Genomic DNA, 21,130 nt, shown 5'->3' on the forward strand with positions numbered 1-21,130 from the left:
AATCCAGCTGTTTGGTTTAAATGCTACAGATTTCCATCCAATAAGTTCACAACCCAAGCAATAAGGGTTTGGCTGGTTAGCATGGACCCGTTAGCCACTGCTGGTAGATAACCACACCGTTCTGGGGCCAAAAATCATCTTTGTCCATTGACTTAAAGGATTAGTTCACTTCAGAATTAAAATTTCTTGATAATTTAATCACCCCCATGTCATCCAAGATGGTTTTTGAGGAAAACATTCCAGGATTTTTCTCCATATAGTGAACTTCAGTGGGGTTCAACGGGTTGAAGGTCCAAATGTCAGTTTCAGTGCAGCTTCAAAGGGCTCTACACAATCCTAGATGAGGAATAAGGGTCTTATCTAGTGAAACGATTGGTCATTTTCTAAAAAAAATAAAAATTTATAACCACAAATGCTCGTTTTACACTAGCTCTGCGATGCGCCACACATTACGTAATCACGTTGGAAAGGTCACGAGCAAGTGTTTACAAAGCGAACGTGCAAAGACTAAGTCAAACATCCTAAAACAACGATGTTGGATGATTTTGAAGTTGGAGGGGAAAATGAGATGGAGTTTTTCGCCCTACCGCGGTACTTCCATGAATTACGTAATCCGTGGCGCATCGCAGAGCAGTGCAAGATGAGTATTTGAGGTTAAAAAGTATATCGTTTTTATTTATTTATTTTTTAAATGGCCGATCGTTTCACTAGATGAGACTCTTATTCCTCGTCTGGGATCATGTAGAGCTCTTTGAAGCTGCACTGAAACTGACATTTGGACCTTCAACCCGTTGAACCCCAGTGAAGTCCACTATATGGAGAAAAATCCTGGAATGTTTTCCTCAAAAACCTTAATTTCTTTTCGACAGAAGAAAGAAAGACATAAACATCTTGGATGACATGGGGATGAGTAAATTATCAGGAAATTTTAATTCTGAAGTGAACTAATCCTTCAACTGAAAAATATGTTTATTTGGACAAAATAATTTTTTTATAAAGCTACTGTTCAAAAGTTGGTGAGACTTTTTAATGTTTTTGAAAGAAGTCTCTTATGCTCAGCAATGCTGCATTTATTTGATCAATTTTACAGTAAAAACAGTAATGTGAAATATTACATCAATTTAAAATAACATTTCTGTATGAATATACTTTAAAGGGGACCTATTATGCCCTTTTTCAAAGTGTTGGGGGGGGGGGGGGGGGGGGGGGGGGGGGGTCTACTAGAATAGGTTTTCATGGCTGAATGTTTAAAAAAAACATTATTTTTCAGCACCTCTCTTCCCAGTCTGTCAGTAACGCTCTGTTTAGATCCTGTCTCTATGAAGCTCCTCCTTCCAAAAAGCGCAATGTGCTCTGATTGGTCAACTGGACCAGCGTGTTGTGATTTGTCAACCTCTTCAAGTGTGTTTGGAAAATGTCACTCCCCTTATCATAACTGTGAGTTTCAACACACTACTAACGCAACTCAACCCCTTGATTTATTTAATTGAGGAATATTGTTACGTGTACGTTTACTCCAGTCTTCAGTGTCACATGATGCTTCAGAAATCATTCTAATATGCTGATTTGCTGCTTAAGAAACATTTCTTATTATCATTATTGAAACCAGTTATTTTTGTGAAAACATTTTTTTTTCTTTCTTTTTTTTTTTTTTTTTTTATGAATAGATCATTCAAAAGAACAGCATTTATATATAACAACTGTCATTTACTCTCATTTTTAATCAATCTAATGTGTCCTTGCTGAATAAAAGTATTAATCTCTTTCAAAAAAAAAAAATACCGACCCCAATCTTTTGAACTGCAGTGTCGCTATATCAAAATATTTCATTGGTATAGTATGTTTGCCAGTCATCATTTTTGCTCTCAAAAGCATGAAATGGAAAATATTTTTCCGTCTGTTTTTGGCGTCACGGCTTTGGATAGCCATTAACAGGAATGCTCTCAGATAGCCTCCATGTAATGGCACGTGACCATGCTTGTATGATTAAATATTCGTGTGTATATGGAGTGTTTTTCATTTCAGGAGGCACAGCACAGCAGTAGGTTTGCTGCATTATCATTATCACCCCCTGGTTAATGAAACTCCCCAGCCACAGTGATCCACGGCTGGGGTTCAGCCCTTCATTCTGCCTCACTGGGGCTATCAGTCAGTGCCTGCTCTCTGCACTGCAGCCCGGAGCTGTCACCTCCCTGCACTACACAATAAAACAACTCCCCGGCATTACCACTGGAGCTTATCGACCTCCTCCTCCTCCTGCATATACCTCTGCGTCGGGTGTAGAAAGAGGATTCCCCCTGCTGGACAGCGCTGAGATATGTGCTCAGCAGTGATGGGACTGACACCAGAGCAAGCTTGTTTTAGCAGCAGCTGTCCTGAAAACACTTGAATATTTATTGATTTATAAATCTTGAAACTGCTTTAATAATAAAGTATAGTGTCCTGGTAGGTATTGCACAATGTGGAACCTGAATCTGGCTTGTCACTCACACCTTAGTCTCACTTAGCTAACAAAAGCTAACTAGAAATGAAAAGAAAAAAACTCTTAGGCTGCATCAAAAATCACATAAGTAGATATTTATTTTAAATGAGTACTTAATTTGCAACCAATTAAAAAGTATATTCTATATAGTATGGATGGGTGTAGTATGAATGAAGTCTGGACATACTGCATTCTTCACTGCCCTTCACAAATCCTCTTCCCTAGCTACATGGGATAGTATGGGAAGCATGGGAAGTGTCTATATAGAGCACAAGTTGGGTTGTAAAAGTCCCATTCATTTTCTCTACAGGGGAATTGATTTTTAACCATAACTTAACAAAAAATCGTTAAAGACCAACCCACTGGTATTAATCAATGGTATATGTTCCCATTATTTCAACTTATTTTTTTTTAAATAAAAATGTTCAGCAGTGGAGTTCCTGGTAAAAAAGAACTACATTACTCATGATTCTGCAGTGAAATTTCCACCAATCAGAGAACTGTGACAATAAAACATTTTAATACTCACGACTCCCATGAAGCACTGTGATTTGACGTAATAGCATTCTACTATTGTTCTCATACTATTTCTTGCAAATAAAGATATGACAGAAATACTAGTATGCTAGTATGTTAATAATAATTCAGCCAATGTTCCAGTTTTGTGTGCATCAGACACTCCGTAAACTAATGGTGCATTCAAGTCCTCCTGGGAAGTTCGTATTTACGACATCAGGTGCGTTCAAGTCCGTTTTCGTCGGAGCAAGATGGTGGTGTACCTTCTCTACATTAACTACACCAAAATACAGCAAGGTTTTTGAAATTTACTTCTAGAAAATGAAGAACAAAGAATGTGCATCAGGTGTGTTTTGCTTTTTGATGTTTTAATTTATGAAGCCTCTGTAAACTTAATCGTTACATATTATATTGTTATATATTTCATACAGGGAATTAGCTTATTTTATTCTAAATTAAAAAACCTGACAATGTCACTGTTAAATATTGTGTTATTCCACCGTGTTTCTCACTCAGTACATTTACATGGACAACAATATTCCGATATTAACACGATTAAGACAATACTCTGATTAAGAAACTACCATGTAAACAGCGATTTTTAATTACCTTAATCCGGCTAAAGTCATACTTGAAGTAAACACAAATCGAATTAAGACAGGTGGAGTATTCCTATTTTAGTCGCATTATAGACATGTACACACCTTAATCGCACTATTAACGTCATGTGGGAGTTTTCGCCGCATTTTGTGACAGGACACATAATACACGCACGACAGTGGTCAACCGTTTGATGGCAAACAAGAGAGCAAGCTTCAAGCAAGAAGCCACAAATCAAATTCCTCTCACCTCATCTCTCATCCAGTACCTCTGAGTTTGTCACGGTGGCATGAATGAAATGTTGCTGAATGAAAGTACAGAGGAGGCCTGTTGCTGGAGAATTTGTATCCACCGTCCTCTGTTTACAAAGCCCCGCTCATGACAGGGAAAATAAATAGTAGGCTAAATCGTGCGCAGGATTTACTAATTCGTTCCCTCGATTTATAAATCATGCGCATGATTTATAAATTGAGGGAACGAATTAGTAAATCGTGCGCACAATAAATGTATATTTATTTTCTTGCATGTCATATGCGGGGCTCTGTATCTATTTGCACGTAAAGCATGTCAAATAATTAACTGCACTTGAAGCTTTCGTAAAAATGAAACCCTATATGGTACCATAACGAAGACGTACTGTGTGCTGATATGTGAAAAGGACGTAGGACGGCGTGCCATGGGGACGTAATGACGTTTGCCATTAATCGATCTATGTTCTATAACATGTAAAACGGCAACATGAAAGGAATATTCTAAAAGCAACTCATGTAAACACCTTAATCATAATATTGTCTTATTCAGAATAAGGTCAATAATTAGATTGCTGCTGTCCATGTAAACGTAGTCACTGACATGCCCCCAACTCGTAAAGATCAGGGCTTAACGAAAATCCCGAGCTTCCCACTGGTATTTACAACTTTGTGGTGGCGTTCATGTGCGTTCAACTCGTAAATACGACCTTTCTGACATGACTTGAACACACCATAAAACATGCAAAGATTCTTTGGAGTTCAAATGAAGATGCAAGTTCATGTTCATTTGCATAAATAGACTGTAATTTAGCTCTCATCTTTTAATATGATGTACTTTTATAGCATTTTGACTAATATCTAGATTTACTGGAAACAATGCAACGGCTTTTCACACTGCGCTTAACCCCGGGTTATATTCTTCTAAACACTGCTTTTAACCCCGGGTAAAGGAACGTTTCACACTTGTAATTTAGAAGCGGGGTTAGCACCAATTTTTACCCAGGGTTATGAAACCCAGTTCCAGTGTTAACCCCACATTGCTGTGCCACACTTGTACAGTGTGAAACGATGCAGTATTAGAATGTTACAGCTAGACTCTTAGCAACAGACAACCAATCGCGTACTCATATTTGCCCACTTTGGACAGTCGCGGAAACACTGGCATTATATATAAACAGTAAATTCAGCGTTTGAAAATGTCAAATACTGACAGAAAATGCGACTATTTGAGTGAAGAAAACACGTTTCATTCTTACCTTTATAGTCCGAAATGTCCATTCAGGATAAACTCAATAGTACAGTCAGTAATACGAGGATGCACAATGCTAGAGCAATGTAAACAGGTTGTGTGCTGCGTTCATCCAATCAATGACACTGACACCGCAAATATGCAAATAAGAACGTTAACCCAAGATTTAGGAATGTACAATGTGAAACGTCATCTTACGAATGCCCACACTCTAAAAAATGCTGGGTTAAAACAACCCAAGTTGGGTTGAAAATGGACAAACCCAGCAATTGGGTTGTTTTAACCCAGCAGTTGGGTTAAATGTTTGCCCAACGTGCTCTGCAGTTTTATTTAACCCGAGTATTGTTAAAAAAAAATGACTATATGGCTGACTTAAAATGAACCAAAAATAGGTTGGAAATTCAACACATAATTACAAGAGGCAACAATAATAATCAAAAGGTGAACATTTTTAATAAGCAATTTAATAAATGTTTGTTTAATTATTATTCATTAAACATTAATAAATGTTCATTTCCAACATATTTTGAGTTCATTTTAAGCAAGCAATACAGTCATTTTTAAACAATAGTTGAGTTAAATAAAACTACCCAGCAGGTTGGGCAAACATTTAACCCAACCACTGGGTTAAAACAACCCAATCATTGGGTTTGTCCATTTTCAACCCAACTTGGGTTGTTTTTAACCCAGCATTTTTTTTAGAGTGCAGGATTAATTGTGAACCATGGGTAAATTATAAGCAGCGTGAAACGTGAAGCAAGATAATCCAGGATTCCGTTTACCAGGTATTCAGAATGACCCAGGGTTAACTATTTCAAGTGTGAAAAGCCCTTCTGTTTGTTACTACACAATGTGTGCATAACAGAGTACATCAGACTACCAGAATGCCCCTGTGCCAGACTGCATGGCCTGACAGAGCTGTATTAATAACTGGGTAAAGCAGTGCGACCTCTGGACTGCAGATGTCTTTGCCTTGCCTAACAATGACAAGTGCATATTAGTGAGTAGCCTATTGATGGAGAGTAATCACCTCGTTAGGGCTGATTGTGATGCAGGGCGGATCGCTCGTAGGGAACTCTGAACGCTGCAGCTGCCGTTCATACGAGGGGTGATTGTCTATGCAAATAAGCATGAGGAGATAACTAAGTCACTGTCGCACTCTGGCTGGCCGTCTTGAGTCGGGGTGGCAAAGGTGCAGAGTGAGGCTGATTTGTGTTTTATTTGGTTTGGTGCAGCCTAAATTATAGTGCGGCTCTGGAGTGTTTAATAGAGCCTGAGGTGTTGAGTGGACTTGGCACCGGACTGTAGTGTGCTGCAAAGTACTGCAGTCTTTTGTTGTTGCATTACGCGACTCTGGAATACTTGATTCTGATTGGTTAGTTAGATCACTCAGCAGTCAAATATTTTTGAGTAATGTCCGTTGACTAGGGCAACTTTGCATAACTGACTGCACATCCAGCCTCCTACGAATAAAATAATAAAATGAATAAACATGAAATATTGGTTGACTTATTTTAAGGTGAGATGATGCACAGTCAGATGGTCATTATTGCAAAATAAACACTTTGCGTCAGGGACCTGATCATGCTGTCAGGGTTTATTAGTGGTGTTCATATAGTAATAGGGATTCTTGGTTTAACACACCTCTAACGGCAGTGTAGCATGTCTCGTACTGCTTGTGCTGTAGACATGAATGACAACTCTAATCATGTCGGTTGTTCAGGAGAGGATTAGATTTCTAAAATGGGATGGAAAATCCCATAGTGAGACACATGTAGGGACCAAAATATGACATTTGGGTGAGTTGTTTTGACTTGAGTCTGTAATCAACCACACACAAGATCCTAGAAACCCTAGAAATAAGCTGCTTTTCCACCGCCAGGCCCAACCATGTCGATCCGCTCCCACAGGTACAGATATGGTTTCGTTGTCCACTGTGGGGCTGATAACGGAGCTCTTTGGAATGTAATGCAAATGCGTCAGTCGTTGCCTTGATAATGCAAGAGTTTACAGACGATATGAGATGGAAATAGTGACCGCATTATGGATTGGATATTTTTATTATTAACTTTAGCACGCCTGGCCAGGTACAGAGAAACAGGCAACAGAAAAGTGACCAATCCTGAGTGGCGATGTCACTACACTCAGTCTACCAACCGTGCTGAGAATTTTGGGCTGAGAACCACAGTGATGACGTACTTTTGTAGGCCAATCTGGAAGTTAGTATCACTCTGGTTCCCTCAACAAAAACTAGTGCTGTCAATTGATTTAAAAAAAAACTACTAATTAATCAATTGAAAGCTATAATTTTTAACATTTAATGGGCTTTGAAAAACATAACTTTTAATTTAAGTGAACTTAAAACAATCTTCACATAAACCTATTGTAATAAGTCACATTTAGCTGTGCCTTTAATATGTCAGGTTCAGATTTTTACCTGCCCTGCTAAAATGCACAAAAAAAGTTATTGTTTTTGACCCATGTAGCCTTGTAAACAGTGCTTTAAGATTTTCAGGTAGGTCTAACAGGTAAATATACATAAAATGAATAATTTCTGTATCTGTGCAGTTAAGAAACACTGTACAATCTTCACTGCATAAATTATAAATTGAGTATAGGTGAATCCTTATTAAAGCTACAGAAGTGATTAACGTTAATGACAGAACAACGGCGTGTTTATTAGGCTGCTGTCACTTTAAGACCTGAAGCACATGACGCAGATCTGACACACATCCTATTTTCACTTTACGGTCATTTAAGACTTTATTTAACTAATTTAAGACCATGCTTACGAGGATAATTGACAAAACTGGCATTTTTTGCATAGTTTTGTGTGTATTTGTCCATTCAAGCACGATAGAGAACTCAATGTGACCGGCGCGCTGTCTGAAGCGGCTTTCTGTGCGCATGAGTCGTGTGTCACACAGACAGCACACCAGTACAGATTTGAGTTCTCTTTTGTGTCTTATCATGCTTCAATGGTTTAAAAGCATTTGCATGAATATCATATAATGTAACACTAGCCAAAAGATGATGGAAAAAAAACTGAAAAAATTAATCATCTGTTAATGTGTTAATTTTGAAAGCCCTAACAAAAATCCAATAAGGTTTTTACATTGGCATTTGGATTATTGCAGAAAATAAGCTCTATGACCAACAAAAAAAATTCAGAATTTTTACATGTTTTGTTCATCAAGATAATCTTTACAAATGAACACAACTTTTATGAATTTTGAGGAAAAAAATGAAGGTAGACTATAAATGAACTATACCATGGTATACTGTGCGTTTACACCACCGCCGGCGAGAGCGTCAAAATTCGCCTTGGCTGCCCTGCCAACAACGCTGTACTGTGCGTTCAAACCACCGCCGGTGGTAGGGTCAAAGTAAATGACAAGTTGTGGCAACCAATCGGAATCCTCTCAAGTGAGGACCTCTACATTTCGATTGGTTGCCGCTGAATCACGTCATAGCTCATTACCATAAAGTTGACATGACTTCAACTCTCCTCGACGCTCTCACCGTCCAAGACGCGCCATGCCGCTCTCACTGGAGCTCACCGCCGGCTCACATAGAAAATGAATGACTTCCTGTCACTTTGACGCTTTCGCCGGCGGCGGTGTGAATGCACGGTTATACGTCACCACCACTAAGCTTCCGACAACTCAATTTTTATTTAAAATGTACGTTAGAAAATTTGAGCTAAAATGGTTTTCAAGAGCGAGCAGACAAGTTAGTAGAAGAGTGGTCTGTGGTCCCATTTAGACAATAAGCAAATGCCTTTTTCAATATATTTTATGTCATAGAATAAAATATGAAAATATCTTGAGCTTATGTTAACCACAAACCTTATTTCAGGCATTTAACAACCAAACAAAAAACATTGACTTCAGGTTTTTGGACTCAATCCTGCAGAAACCTCAATTGTGGCCGCAACTTGGGCAAGCATTTGCATTTTCATCAGAAAGTTTTAAAAACGTTTTTTTTTTTTTTCGCAAATGCTTTGTTACAAGAAAATGCAGCTATACGTAGCTCTATTAATACAAAAGGCAAGTGTTTAATTAGTAAGCATATTTAGAATCAATGCTTGGCCTGAAATGTCGCTCTTGAGCCAGCAGTTCTCCTTATACTCTGGATGTCACTGCACAGTGCGACAGGAATAGAAAGGTTTTTAGATGTGATTGGACCGATGCAGCTGATGTCAGTGGCTGTCCCAAAACAGGGTTGAAAATGATTTTAGCCCTTCGGGATATGCTTGCATGATATACACCAAACAAATGCTATTCGTCGGCTTCTCATTTGAATTCCCAGCATTTATGAGGCCACAGATGTTTATTGGAGAAAAAATCACATTTTTGTAAACATATATTCATTCAAGACTCATAACCATTCCGCACATCAGCATAATGCCTGAATCTGTTTCATATCAGCTCGTAAAATATTCATTCCAAGTCACCCATAGGTGATAAAACAACAGACGTATGTAAATGCAATGCATTATAATGGCCTACACAGATAGATAAATGTTGTACATCATCCCGGTATCAATGTGTATGATAGAGGTGACTTTCACTTTAATATATGCTTTATATAAAATCATCCCCATCCCGGACATCTGATGCAAAATATTTTAAATGGATATAGATATATACGATAAAAGCATGAGGCTGCTACTTTACGGCCATTTCAGTTTCTGTCGTTAATCACAAGATCCCAATAAAAGACATCAAAACATCAGTCACATCTACGGGCTTTGATTGATGAAGGAGCCAAGAGGTCCTGTATATAGTGGCGGACGCCACACCCCTGATTTGCAAACGCTGCCGTGAGCTGCATTCTGACGTTCGGCAGTAATATTGCACTCCGCTTTAAACCTCGAGGACGCAGGCTAGCATTCTGCTTATTGTTTTTTTCCCTCCCCTCTAACAGTTGGACTGGGAACGCAGCTGGCACGCCTAATGCAGTAATGGCGGAGTTTTAATTAGGAAGGGAGGGTAATGAATCTGGCAGGGGCCGGGCCGGGAGGGAAAGTGACGCAGGACGCAGCGGTGCTGCAGCCCGGCTCCTCTTTACAGCTCCACGTCACGTCTCGGAGCCACCACATTAATCATATGGCAGCAGAAATAAAGCCGAGCATCCGTAATACTTACAAATGGTGAGCCAGTGCAGCTGAAGGACAAGGAAAGGTTGTAGCACCCTGGCATCAAAGACAGCGTCGTATACAAAAACAAAGGGGCAGTGGAATAACATCACCCCTCACGCACACACACACACATCCTAGTGTGATCTTCCATTTACCCCGGCACACATTAACAGTTATAAATGGGATGGCTGAAAGACAAGGACAGAAGGAGGACAAAGTGTCTAAAAATGGAGTCCTGCATAGAAAATGGCTGATCTTTCACTAAAAGCGAGCGGGATAGTTAGATGTTTGCACCTGTAAATTGAAAACATGCATTACGAACATAATGATCCTATTTCGCTTCTGCAGTTTGTGTTTAAACAGGCACAATCTTGGTGAAATATCTACCCGTGCTGAAATGTAATTAACCGAGGTGGTTATTTTGGTTCTGTTTTCATTAACGTGTAAGATAGAGTCAATCTGCTGAATCTCAAATAAGAGCATGTGGAGGTGGGGAGCAAGGCAAGGTCAGTCCATTAACTGAAACGTGAAATATTGTGACCTATGACTGCACCCTGTGCCGTCTATCTAACACATGTCAATAGTTAATACTCATAAAACATGTAATTCACCTGACAGGACTGGAGGACTTAAAGGGATACTCCACTAAAAAATGAAAATCCTCTCATCATTTATTCACCCTCATGCCAGATGTAAATGATTTTCTTTCTGCAGATGAACATGAAGATTTTTAGAAAAATAATCATCTATGTGAGTCCATATAATGCAAGTGGACAGTAACCCAAAAGTCGACGCAAAAACCACACAAAACGAACATAACAGTAATCAATCCATACGATCCCACTGGATGAAGCGGAACGAAGCAACTTCTGTTATAAACCATTGCTTCCTGCCAACGGTCATACATGTGTTAATGAGTTCACGCTTGACGTAAACATGGGCATGTTGTGAAATATGATGAAAACTCATGAACCCACGTATGACATGGTTTTATAGCTTAAAAAGTTTGAAATATTACTATTTTTCTTAGATGTATATCGTTTTTCTTTTCCAAAACCAGTTCAGTGGAAATCCCGCCCTGCAACTAATTTCATTGGTTGAGGTTACGGTGACAGGAAGGTTTAGGGATCAGTGTTTGGTGTAGGCAATCAGTACTGTGATTGACATGACCAGTGAAATCTTTAGAATCGGCTGCAGGGCGGGATTTACGCTGAACTGGTTTGGGGGGAAAAATCACGCTTTTGCTTCAACTGGGGTCGTATCGATTATCGTTGTTATTGCTTTGAGTGGTTTTTGAGGCGTCAACTTGTGCCTTTACTGGGCATTATATGAGGGCTTTTCACACTTGTTCACACTAGTTAACCCTGGGTCATTGTAAACCTTGGGTAAACTGAATTAGTGTTGTCAAAAGTACCGACCAAGTCGGTACTGAAATGTTAAAAATGTGACGATACCAGTATTTCCCTCTAGCATTTTGAGCGCTGTTGAGTGGATTCTGATTGGCCATTGTGTTCACACTGTCAACAGATATGTCTGTGATTGACATCTTTGACGCTCTTCACTGAGCGCTTACACAGATATACACGGGAGTGTTTGAAAGCAGGTGTCTCTCAGCAGATCCCTAATATATCCGCTGATAGACGGATCTGCTGATAGACTTCTGCTTTCAAACGCTCCCGTGTGTATCTGTGTAAGCGCTCGGTGTAAAGCGTCAAATATGTCCATTTACAATGTGTTTTTGAAGCGTTGATCATTGTAGCCAATCACAGACATATCTGTTGAGCATGTGAACACAATGGCCAATCAGAGGTGTTTAAGTTAGTCATAATCCGCTCAACAGTGCTCAAAATGCTAGAGGGAAATGCTGGTATTGTCACATTTTTAAAGTTTCAGTACCAACTTGGTAGGGAAGACAGTACTTTTGACAACACTAAAGTGAATCCATCTTGCTTCACGTTTCACTCTGCTCATACTTTAAGGGTTAACAATTAATCCTGGGTATTCATAAATTTCACACAGTACATTCCAGTACCATGGGTTAACGTTCTAATGTCCGTGTCATTGATTGGACGAGCACAGAACGTGAGCTGTTTACAAAGTCAATGCGCATACTCATGTTATACAATGCTGTCTGTGCTATCAAGTTTTTCCTTAATGGACTTTTCAGACTACAAAGGTAAATTTAAAGCTCCAATTGACGCGGTTTCCATATTTTGTTGCTGATGTGTGAATGGTCTCTTCGTCTCTTCTTATAAAGGGCATGAGGGTGAGTAAATGATGAGAGAATTAATTTTTTGGGTGAAATTTCTTTCCCTGCTGTTGATGTTCACAGACATAACCGACTGTGTTTGTGAACTTTGTGTTTTTAACATAACCTTGTGTGTATTTGACAGTTTAAGTGCAATAAGACGCATAAGAGAAATCAGTTTAATACTCACAGGACGTGCCGTCTGACAGTCAGCTTTCTGTGTGCGTGCTTCAGAAAACCATATATCAGAAGTTTAAACTTTTATGGCATTTAAAACGCATGCAAATAATAACTTTCATGAAGAAGAACTGCAATATCATGTGAGCGTGGCCACGATAGAGATGATAATTAAAACCAAACAGATGTTTTGTTAGTTAGAGTATCCAAGGCACGAGTTGTACAGGCTCTGCCCACTTCTGGAAAGTGGGGCGGGGAGCAGCAACTCATTTGCATTTAAAGGTACATGCACGAAATCAGCATGTTTTTCCTTCCACTCAAAAATGGGCATTTGGTATAATAAATGATCTGTGGGGTATTTTGAGCTGAAACTTCACAGACACATTCTGGAGACTTATATTACATCTTATATTACATCAAAAAAAAAAAAAAACAAGGGGGGAGGGGGGGGGGCATAATAGGTCCCCTTTAAGGTGGAGCATGTGAATAATGGGTTTCTTGACCGTTCAACACCTGTGCTGTATTGCAGGAGGACGAGGCAGGAGACGGCAGATTCAGCTTCGCCGCCTACGGCATGGGTCCGGCGTGTCTCCAGGCCAAAGACGGCATGGCCATCAAGGGCAACAACAACAACGCACCCACCTCCACCAACCCCCCTGAGAAGACCGTAGAGGAGATGCGCAAGCTCTTCATCAGCCGCGCCAAACGGATCGACACAGTGTCGCGTGTGGCCTTTCCGCTGGTCTTCCTCATTTTTAACATTTTCTACTGGATCATTTACAAGATCATACGCAGCGAGGATGTTCACAAGCAGTAAAGAGAATACACCCGCCTCTACGCCCCTCCCCTCGTCCCACCGTGCCCGCCTTTCTCTCACTGCAGTGCTCTCACTCGCTTTCGGTGATGACGAGTCCCCGGCAGAGGTATTTATTCCTTTTTTTTTCGTCTCTTTCTCTCCTGTCCTCCTGAATAATCCGGACCTGTGCAATAGCAATGCAGTAAAATGCATGATATATGAATGTGGCAATATATTTACTAAAAAAATGAAAATGACTAAAAGTAAATATCCAACTTAAGAACTTCTGAACTTGTGACTGGGAATCCAAGAGGAAAACTTTTTTTGCAACTTGAAGACGCACTGCATTGCGAGAATATGGAGAAACATTACTGCTGTAATATATCATATATTTAAATGATAATACTTCCATAAGAAAGTCATTGAAAATGAAACATTTTTTGGGGTCTCGAGGCAGTTTGGGGCTTCCATGAATACACAATGAAAATGTTGCAGAGACCGAGATTTGTTTTGGTCCTGGGGTCTTATGATGTTTCATTCTGATGTCGATTATTAATGGATCTTGATGAGTGCCAGTGAAAAAAAAATAATTATTTATTCGAGCTGTGGTCAATGTGTTCCTCTATCTGTGCTCATTTAAAAATTTATTTATTTATTTATTTATTGTTTAAAACATCAGATTATGTTCTGTTTGTGTGCCAAACCTCATCTTTCAAGTTGACCAAAACAAAAAAAAACAAAAAAAAAATGATTCATGTGTTCATTGTTTGATATATTAAATGCTAAAATAACCGCGAGGGGGAAAAAACACAAATAATTTATTAAATAAATATAGATATACAGTATGTAAAATAAATAAAATATACCTTTTAAGCATTTTTTTCGCTTTGCATTCTTTTGTTTTGCCATCGTTTTCATCATCTCAGAATATGTCAGAAACGGGCAGAAAGAAAAGCGAAGGGATCTTTCATATCTCATACTTCAACAATGTTATTTTTATAAGCTTGGTTTAGCCGTCCAGCCAGTGCCATGATACTAGATCTATATTTCCAACCAAATGTATATTACAGTGATTTTTCAAACTATATGTATAAACACTGCATTGTGCAACAGAATAAAGAAGTGCACAAAGGTTTAGTTTATGAAATTTAGGATGCATCTTCATCTGGCTTCTCTATGCAATAATCGTATATGCAATTATTTTTCAGTGTTCATCGTGTCGAATATGGCCGTTTTATTCCGAAGGCCCTAAAAGATGCTGTTTCGTACATGTTCAATTTTCTCTTCCAGTCATGCTCATTTGCTGTCTATGCATGGCGAGGCTTTTTTTGTGGCGCAGATGATATAGATGTCATTTTTCACTTTTGTAATGTTTTGTTTGACTGCCGAACTGAAGAGAAACACCATTATATAAAGTGAGCATGTGTCCAGGCTGTGTGATAGATGCTCTGTGTAGGATATGCAAGATTTGGCCATGCGTGACATAGATATTTTTTTGTTTGTTTAAAACCAAAGAGCAGTTTTGTTACTTTGTAGTCATTTGCCTTTCAGGTTTTCAAACTCATGTTTGACTAGTTTTTGTTGTCTCCATTTCATCCTGTTTGACCAATTTTGTAAGACCTGTAACATTTGTAATTTATTCAGTTTTTCAAACATTTATTGGAGAAAACCTACAAGCATATATCTTTGTACACTGCGACATTTTGTGACAGAAAATATTAGCTAGAAAAACGAACTTCCATCTAGGTCCAAATAGTGGTATCATAATGCTTTGATGTACGTATATCATTTTAGTTGAGAGTGAAGGTAATTGATGGCACATTTCATTTATTTGTATTAATTTATTAATTTCGTTTAAATGATGAGGCATCATGGTAAATTTGAAGGGCTATTTTTGATGATTAATGTCAAATCTTCTCCCTCAAATGAATCGGCTTGTGATAAAGTGCTCAAATGTGTGATCTGAAAACTGGTTTATACCTCACCAGTGAAGACACTGGATTACACTATATATATTCGACCTCGCTGTATGACATACGTATGAGTATGAAGAAGGTTGTAATGTGAAACGCTATCCACATGCAGCACAATGTAGCAAGAACACATTTCACACATCATTTGAATGTTCACACGTGATGAATTGTGCTGAAAGGAGTGTTCGCGACTGGATCTGTGACATTACAAACAGTATTAATAATCATTGTTGTTTGCAAATCCAGCAGGTTAAACTTCATCTGTGAGACTGATAGAGGCACACGATGTATGACATACATCACAGTGTACATAGAGTGTGATAAAGTTTCTTTATACACTTGATGTGCTCATTCTTGACTCTGAAATGGGAAACTCAAATATGTAGTCAAAAACACATTTAGAGAACATTTGTAGAAATACGTTGAGCTTCATGTTGATGTTAACGACCGATTTGTTTCTTGATGAACCCTGCTTAAGGCTATTCACCATGTTGCTGGACTGTCCCGTGTGTAAATGACAGCAGTGACGCCCCGGGCCCTCACACACGCAATATACAAGACGAGTTATAACAAGTAACACAAGGACCGTGTGATGTGAAATATGTGCTATATGCAAATACGATTTGTTCTTTGGCTTAATAATCATGAAAATATCAAATTAATGTCCTGATGGTTTCTGAATCTTCTTTTGAGGCATGTTTCTTTTGTTTGTGGAGTTTAGTTCTTTCTTTATTTGTCCGTTCGTTGTTTTGATTAATGCCACCTTGGATGTGATCGCAGCTGCCCAGGAAGTGGTGAACTCTGAGCGATGACTGGCATGGCGATCATATGTAACTTATGTACGCAAAACTGTGGGTAAAATTTTATTTTTGCACAAGTTGGTATGGCCTTAATTTTGGGGTTTATTTGCTTCTATTGTGTATTGGCACAAAGTGCATCTCTTCATTTGCTTCTTGTCATAATCCGAGTGCACTTCTAAGCAGTGAAAAGAACAGCAAATTCTTATTTTTATGTTCCAATACTAAAACATGGAATTTTTTGCATGAATAGAATTAAATGGCAGATATTTTTGGCTTGTACAGAAATGTGAGCAATTTGAAGAAAAACGGAATGTACCATTTCTGCTATATCTGTATATAACACAATATTTATTGAAATATGTCATAATGCTAAATCTAATTCTACTATTAAAGGTTTTCTGAACTAAAACATCTGAACGCTTTGTAAGAATTGTGAAATTTGTGTGAGCTAAACTGTGTGTGTGCGTGTGTGTGCGCGCGTGTGTGTGTATCTGGTTCATTATGGGCAGGGCGCAAATTACACAATGGGGGTTAGAGACTAGGGGGGTTGTTGGGTATGAGCATGTATGCGTAAATATATGTGTGTGTGTGTTTGTATATGTGTGTGTGTGTGTGTGTGTGTATAATATATATATATATATATATATATATATATATATATATATATATATATGGGACATTTAGATGTCCGCATCAATAGAAATTTACAAAAGTGATTTTATATACATAGAAAGCACATTAAATGCAAAGTAAAACATCTACTTTTAAGGTTTCAAATAAGTTTTGGGAGAATAAAATGTCAAAATGTGGGTGAAATAATGTTTCATTGTCATTCAGTGTAACACTTATATTTATTTAAAAATTGAAACAACATACTTATTCTGACCTGTACATATTAAAATATATAAAAGAATAAGTGAGCATACTGAATTTTATTGCATTTTAAATGAGTAAAAAATTATTGCTGAGAAATGGGCAAAATCTAGGATATTGGCAAAGTTTAAAAATGTAAAATTACAAGTAATTAGCATTTGGGGTAAAAGTAATTAGTCTTTAATATGGCATGAATAGATTTTTGTTGTAAATATTCCTGACAAGATTGTTACACTGAATAACATTTTAGTGGGTGTCTTCTGTAAATCATGGTAAAAATGTATGATATTTCATTTTTGCTCAGGAAAAAAAAAAAAAAAAAAATTAAACAGGACCCATTCTGATGTATTGAAAAACAATAATGTTTTTTAAAAATGTAAAAATGCAGAAAGTTTTCTGTGATGGGTACATCTAGGGTTATGGGATAGAATATACAGCTTGTACAGTATAAAAACCATTACGTCTATGAAATATCCCCATAAAACATGGAAACCCAACGTGTGTGTGTGTGTGTGTGTGTGCGTGTGTGTGCGTGTGCGTGTGTGTGTTTGTGCATACATTTAAAAAAAATACAGAATGGCCATAATGAAGTTATTAGAGATGTTATTAAAGTGCTTAAAGTTTTCATATTTTATTAACAATATTTTGTTATCTCTAAAAAGCAGTAAGTGAAGCAGTTGTTACTGCTGTTGCTATAACTCATAAGATACGACAACAATGTGTCATCAAGTCAAAGTAAGTATGATACGGATCTTAAATGAGGGAAGCTATTTCATAGTTGTAACAAAACCCCAAATATATACAGTCAAAGCAAAATTTATTCAGACACCTTGAACATTTCATTCATTAATACAGTTTATTCACTATAGTCTAAAAAAAATGGTAATAAAATATGACAAGATCTCAGAGTTAAACTGTGTCAGAAAAAATTAATGTTATGTCAGATAACACTTAAGCAAAACATGGTCAGGTCAAAGGGTCTGAATAATTTTTGGTCCCAATTTTTTATCAGTTTTACTGGTAGTCCACTGTATGAAGAATTTTTGGGTATAATATGTCACAGTTTATAAATGAACTATAGTGTCCTGCACCCACTAGTAAAAATATATCAAAAATGTCTAAATAATTTTTGGTTTGACTCTCTCTCTCTCTCTCTCTCTCTCTCTCTCTCTTTCTCTCTCTCTCTCTCTCTCTCTCTCTCTCTCTCTCTCTCTCTATATATATATATATATATATATATATATATATATATATATATTTTTTTTTTATTTTATTTTTTTATAAAATGTAGCAGATATGCCCTAGAAAAAATGTTGCCTCTTCATGCAATGTTTCAACCATTTTAGGTGAATGAAACTAAACACTTTACAATAAGGTTCATTAGTTAACATTAGTTACTGTATTAACTAACATGAACTAACAATGAGCAAATGTTACTGTATTTGTTAATCTTTTTTAATGTTAGTTAATAAAAATACGGCAGTTCATAGTTTGTTCATGTTAGTTCACAGTGCATTAACTAATGTTAACAAATACAACTTTTGTTTTAATAATGCTGAAATGAACTAAGCTTAATAAATGCTGTATATATTATTCATTCTTAGTTCATGTTAACTAATGAACATTATTGTAAAGTGTTACTGAAATTGTTTCATGTGGTGCTGTAGTCAAGAAGGAGCAAAGAAGCTCTCGTTGTGTTACTCTTCCTTTTTTTTTAAAATTTAATGGTGCAATCTATTGACAGAAATGCAATATTATATACATAACGGTTCATTATGTAAGGTCTTTATACACCACTGAAAACTGTTATGTTTTTATTACCTTAGAATGAGCCATTTCTATCACATACACCGCGGGTTCTCTTACATGGAAGTGGCCATTTTGCGCTTTCCCTAAATGGACAAACTGCTCTACAGATTGCGTTTGATTGACTAGCTACTCTCTGCTGCCGCAGATGACGAAATCTTTGTCCTGTATCAGCCACCGTAGCTTCTCTATGTTGCAATTCACAACCTCACCACTAGATGCTGTTAAAGTTTACACACTGCACCTTTAAAAGTCAAAGTCACATTGAATATTGACATCATTTTAATTTGAAGCATTTGTTTTTGGAGCTTTATATACCCCAACCAATTTTTAGAGGAAAGTCAATTAAGCAGATTCAGGCTCTGGAAAGTACCGTACACTTTGCAAGAATTTCCCAAAGGCCTCATATGGCTGCATTTGAATACATCCATACTCGGCCTTATGGCCATCCTTGCTCAGGCTTTTAAATTATGCAAGTGGATTATGAACCACAAAGGCTCAGTCGATTTCTCCCCTCGCTTGAGTAGTCTGTAGGAGCTCCTCCCCCTCTCCAGACCACCGGCCCCTCTGACTGCCCCGCGCTTTACAGTGGGACTAGAATTACATTACAGCTGACACTGAAAACCGCCGCGGGGCCTGAAGCCAGTGAAACATGAAGGCTTTGACAGAATGTTTTTTCCTTCAATGAGAAATGAATATTTTCAGTCTTAGCTGAGAAGCAGAGATGGCCATTTTGTTGTATTAACAACTTAGCAATAAAAAAAACTGGAGGTAAAATGTTTTAAAGGGAAAATTTACCCCAAAATGAAATTAAATCTGTCATTATTTAAGCGTGTCTCCACTTCCTTCCACTGTAGCAAAATGAAGCCAAAATATCCCAGAGACTGTCGTTGCCGATTACGTCATTTGGAGCCCGAGTCTGTGCAGTAGTGTTCCTGGGGTGGAGCCACAGACTCAATCACAAGCACAGCTGTCAATCAAGACGTTACACCCATTAAATAACTAACTAAAACCAAACTTATTGGGAAAACAAACACTTGAACATATGTCTGGGTGATGAGAACTACCTAAAACCATACACAAGTGTAAGTGGATTTTTTTGTTTGGCACGCCTCGCATCCCATTCGATTACAAGTAGAGGGCGGAGCTTATGACCTACACTGCAGCCAGCCACCAGGGGGCGATTGGGCATGTGTGTGGCAAACTTTAGGTGTGACTATCTTTCTTTTATGGAACACAAATGCAATTTTAAGTACCTCTCTACAAGATGGACTTTTCAGGATAGGAGATGGACTAAAAATGAATTCCCAAAACTTACTGCCAGTTTCTGGAAGATGAATTCTTCAAACAGTGGCACAAGAGGATGTGGTGCTGGTCCTTCAAGAGTCACTCCCAATCTGTCTGTCTATGAAGCCTATAAAAAATGTATTTTACAACACTTTAGCTTGTGTTTCTTATTAAGTGCGGGTCTTTTTTTAGGATTCTTCACCTAACCTAACCTCTGAGATCCTGACACCTTGCACTTCTGGACACTCCAGGTAGGTTGCTTCTGGAAAATGGTGGCGCTGGAGACTAAAGGGTTCCTGATGGTTTCACACTTAATTCTTCACCTTAATTCTTTTGCAGTCTTTTCTTCTCCACCTGTTTTTGTCTGACCTTGCTGACCCAGTGAGCATTTTGCTGCCTTAACTTTGCAATTCCTAGTCTCATGCACATTTAATAATTTTTTACTTTTTAGTCAGAGAAAAAAAGAAAAAATTGCCATATTTTCTCTGTAAAAGAAAACCTGCACACCTGAATATAAGGTTTTTCACTTCCAGCCTTCATGAACAATTATATATCACTTATAAATGATTAAATACAAAATTAATAGTAGTTATTAAGATTAATGTGGTTTAGAATTGGTAAGATGTACTTGGGGGAAAAAATGAGACATCCATATTTTTATCTCAGAAATACAGTGTTAAAAACTGGCGACAGCCGCATTATCACCAGGTTTTGATTGAGTGTAAATTTGGGTGTCATCTGTGTAAAAATGAAACTTAAGAACCAAAGGATCTTAGTAGCTGACCAAGATGGAAAATGTAAAAAGTAAGGGGCTCAAAATCGATCCCTGGGGTACACCAAGTTGAACTGAGACAACTTTGGACTTGCATCCACTCATGGAAACAAAGTGCCTACGGTCTGAGAGATAAGACTTGAACCAGTTTAATGCA

At 37.9% G+C, this 21,130-nt stretch overlaps 1 protein-coding gene across 3 annotated transcripts in view; it reads left to right on the forward strand.

Annotated features, from left to right (window-relative positions):
- Nucleotides 1-16,652, forward strand: part of glra1 (glycine receptor, alpha 1) — a 69,570-nt gene extending 52,918 nt beyond the window's left edge. For all 3 annotated transcript variants that reach the window (XM_051860662.1, XM_051860663.1, XM_051860664.1), the window contains one exon: nucleotides 13,196-16,652. In XM_051860662.1, coding sequence (XP_051716622.1) covers nucleotides 13,196-13,483 — 288 coding nt within the window. In that variant the 3' untranslated portion in view covers nucleotides 13,484-16,652. The remainder of the gene's footprint in view (nucleotides 1-13,195) is intronic.
- Nucleotides 16,653-21,130: the final 4,478 nt, after the last annotated feature.

Source organism: Ctenopharyngodon idella, chromosome 14 (genome assembly GCF_019924925.1).
Source record: "Ctenopharyngodon idella isolate HZGC_01 chromosome 14, HZGC01, whole genome shotgun sequence".
Taxonomy (NCBI): Eukaryota; Metazoa; Chordata; class Actinopteri; order Cypriniformes; family Xenocyprididae; genus Ctenopharyngodon; species Ctenopharyngodon idella.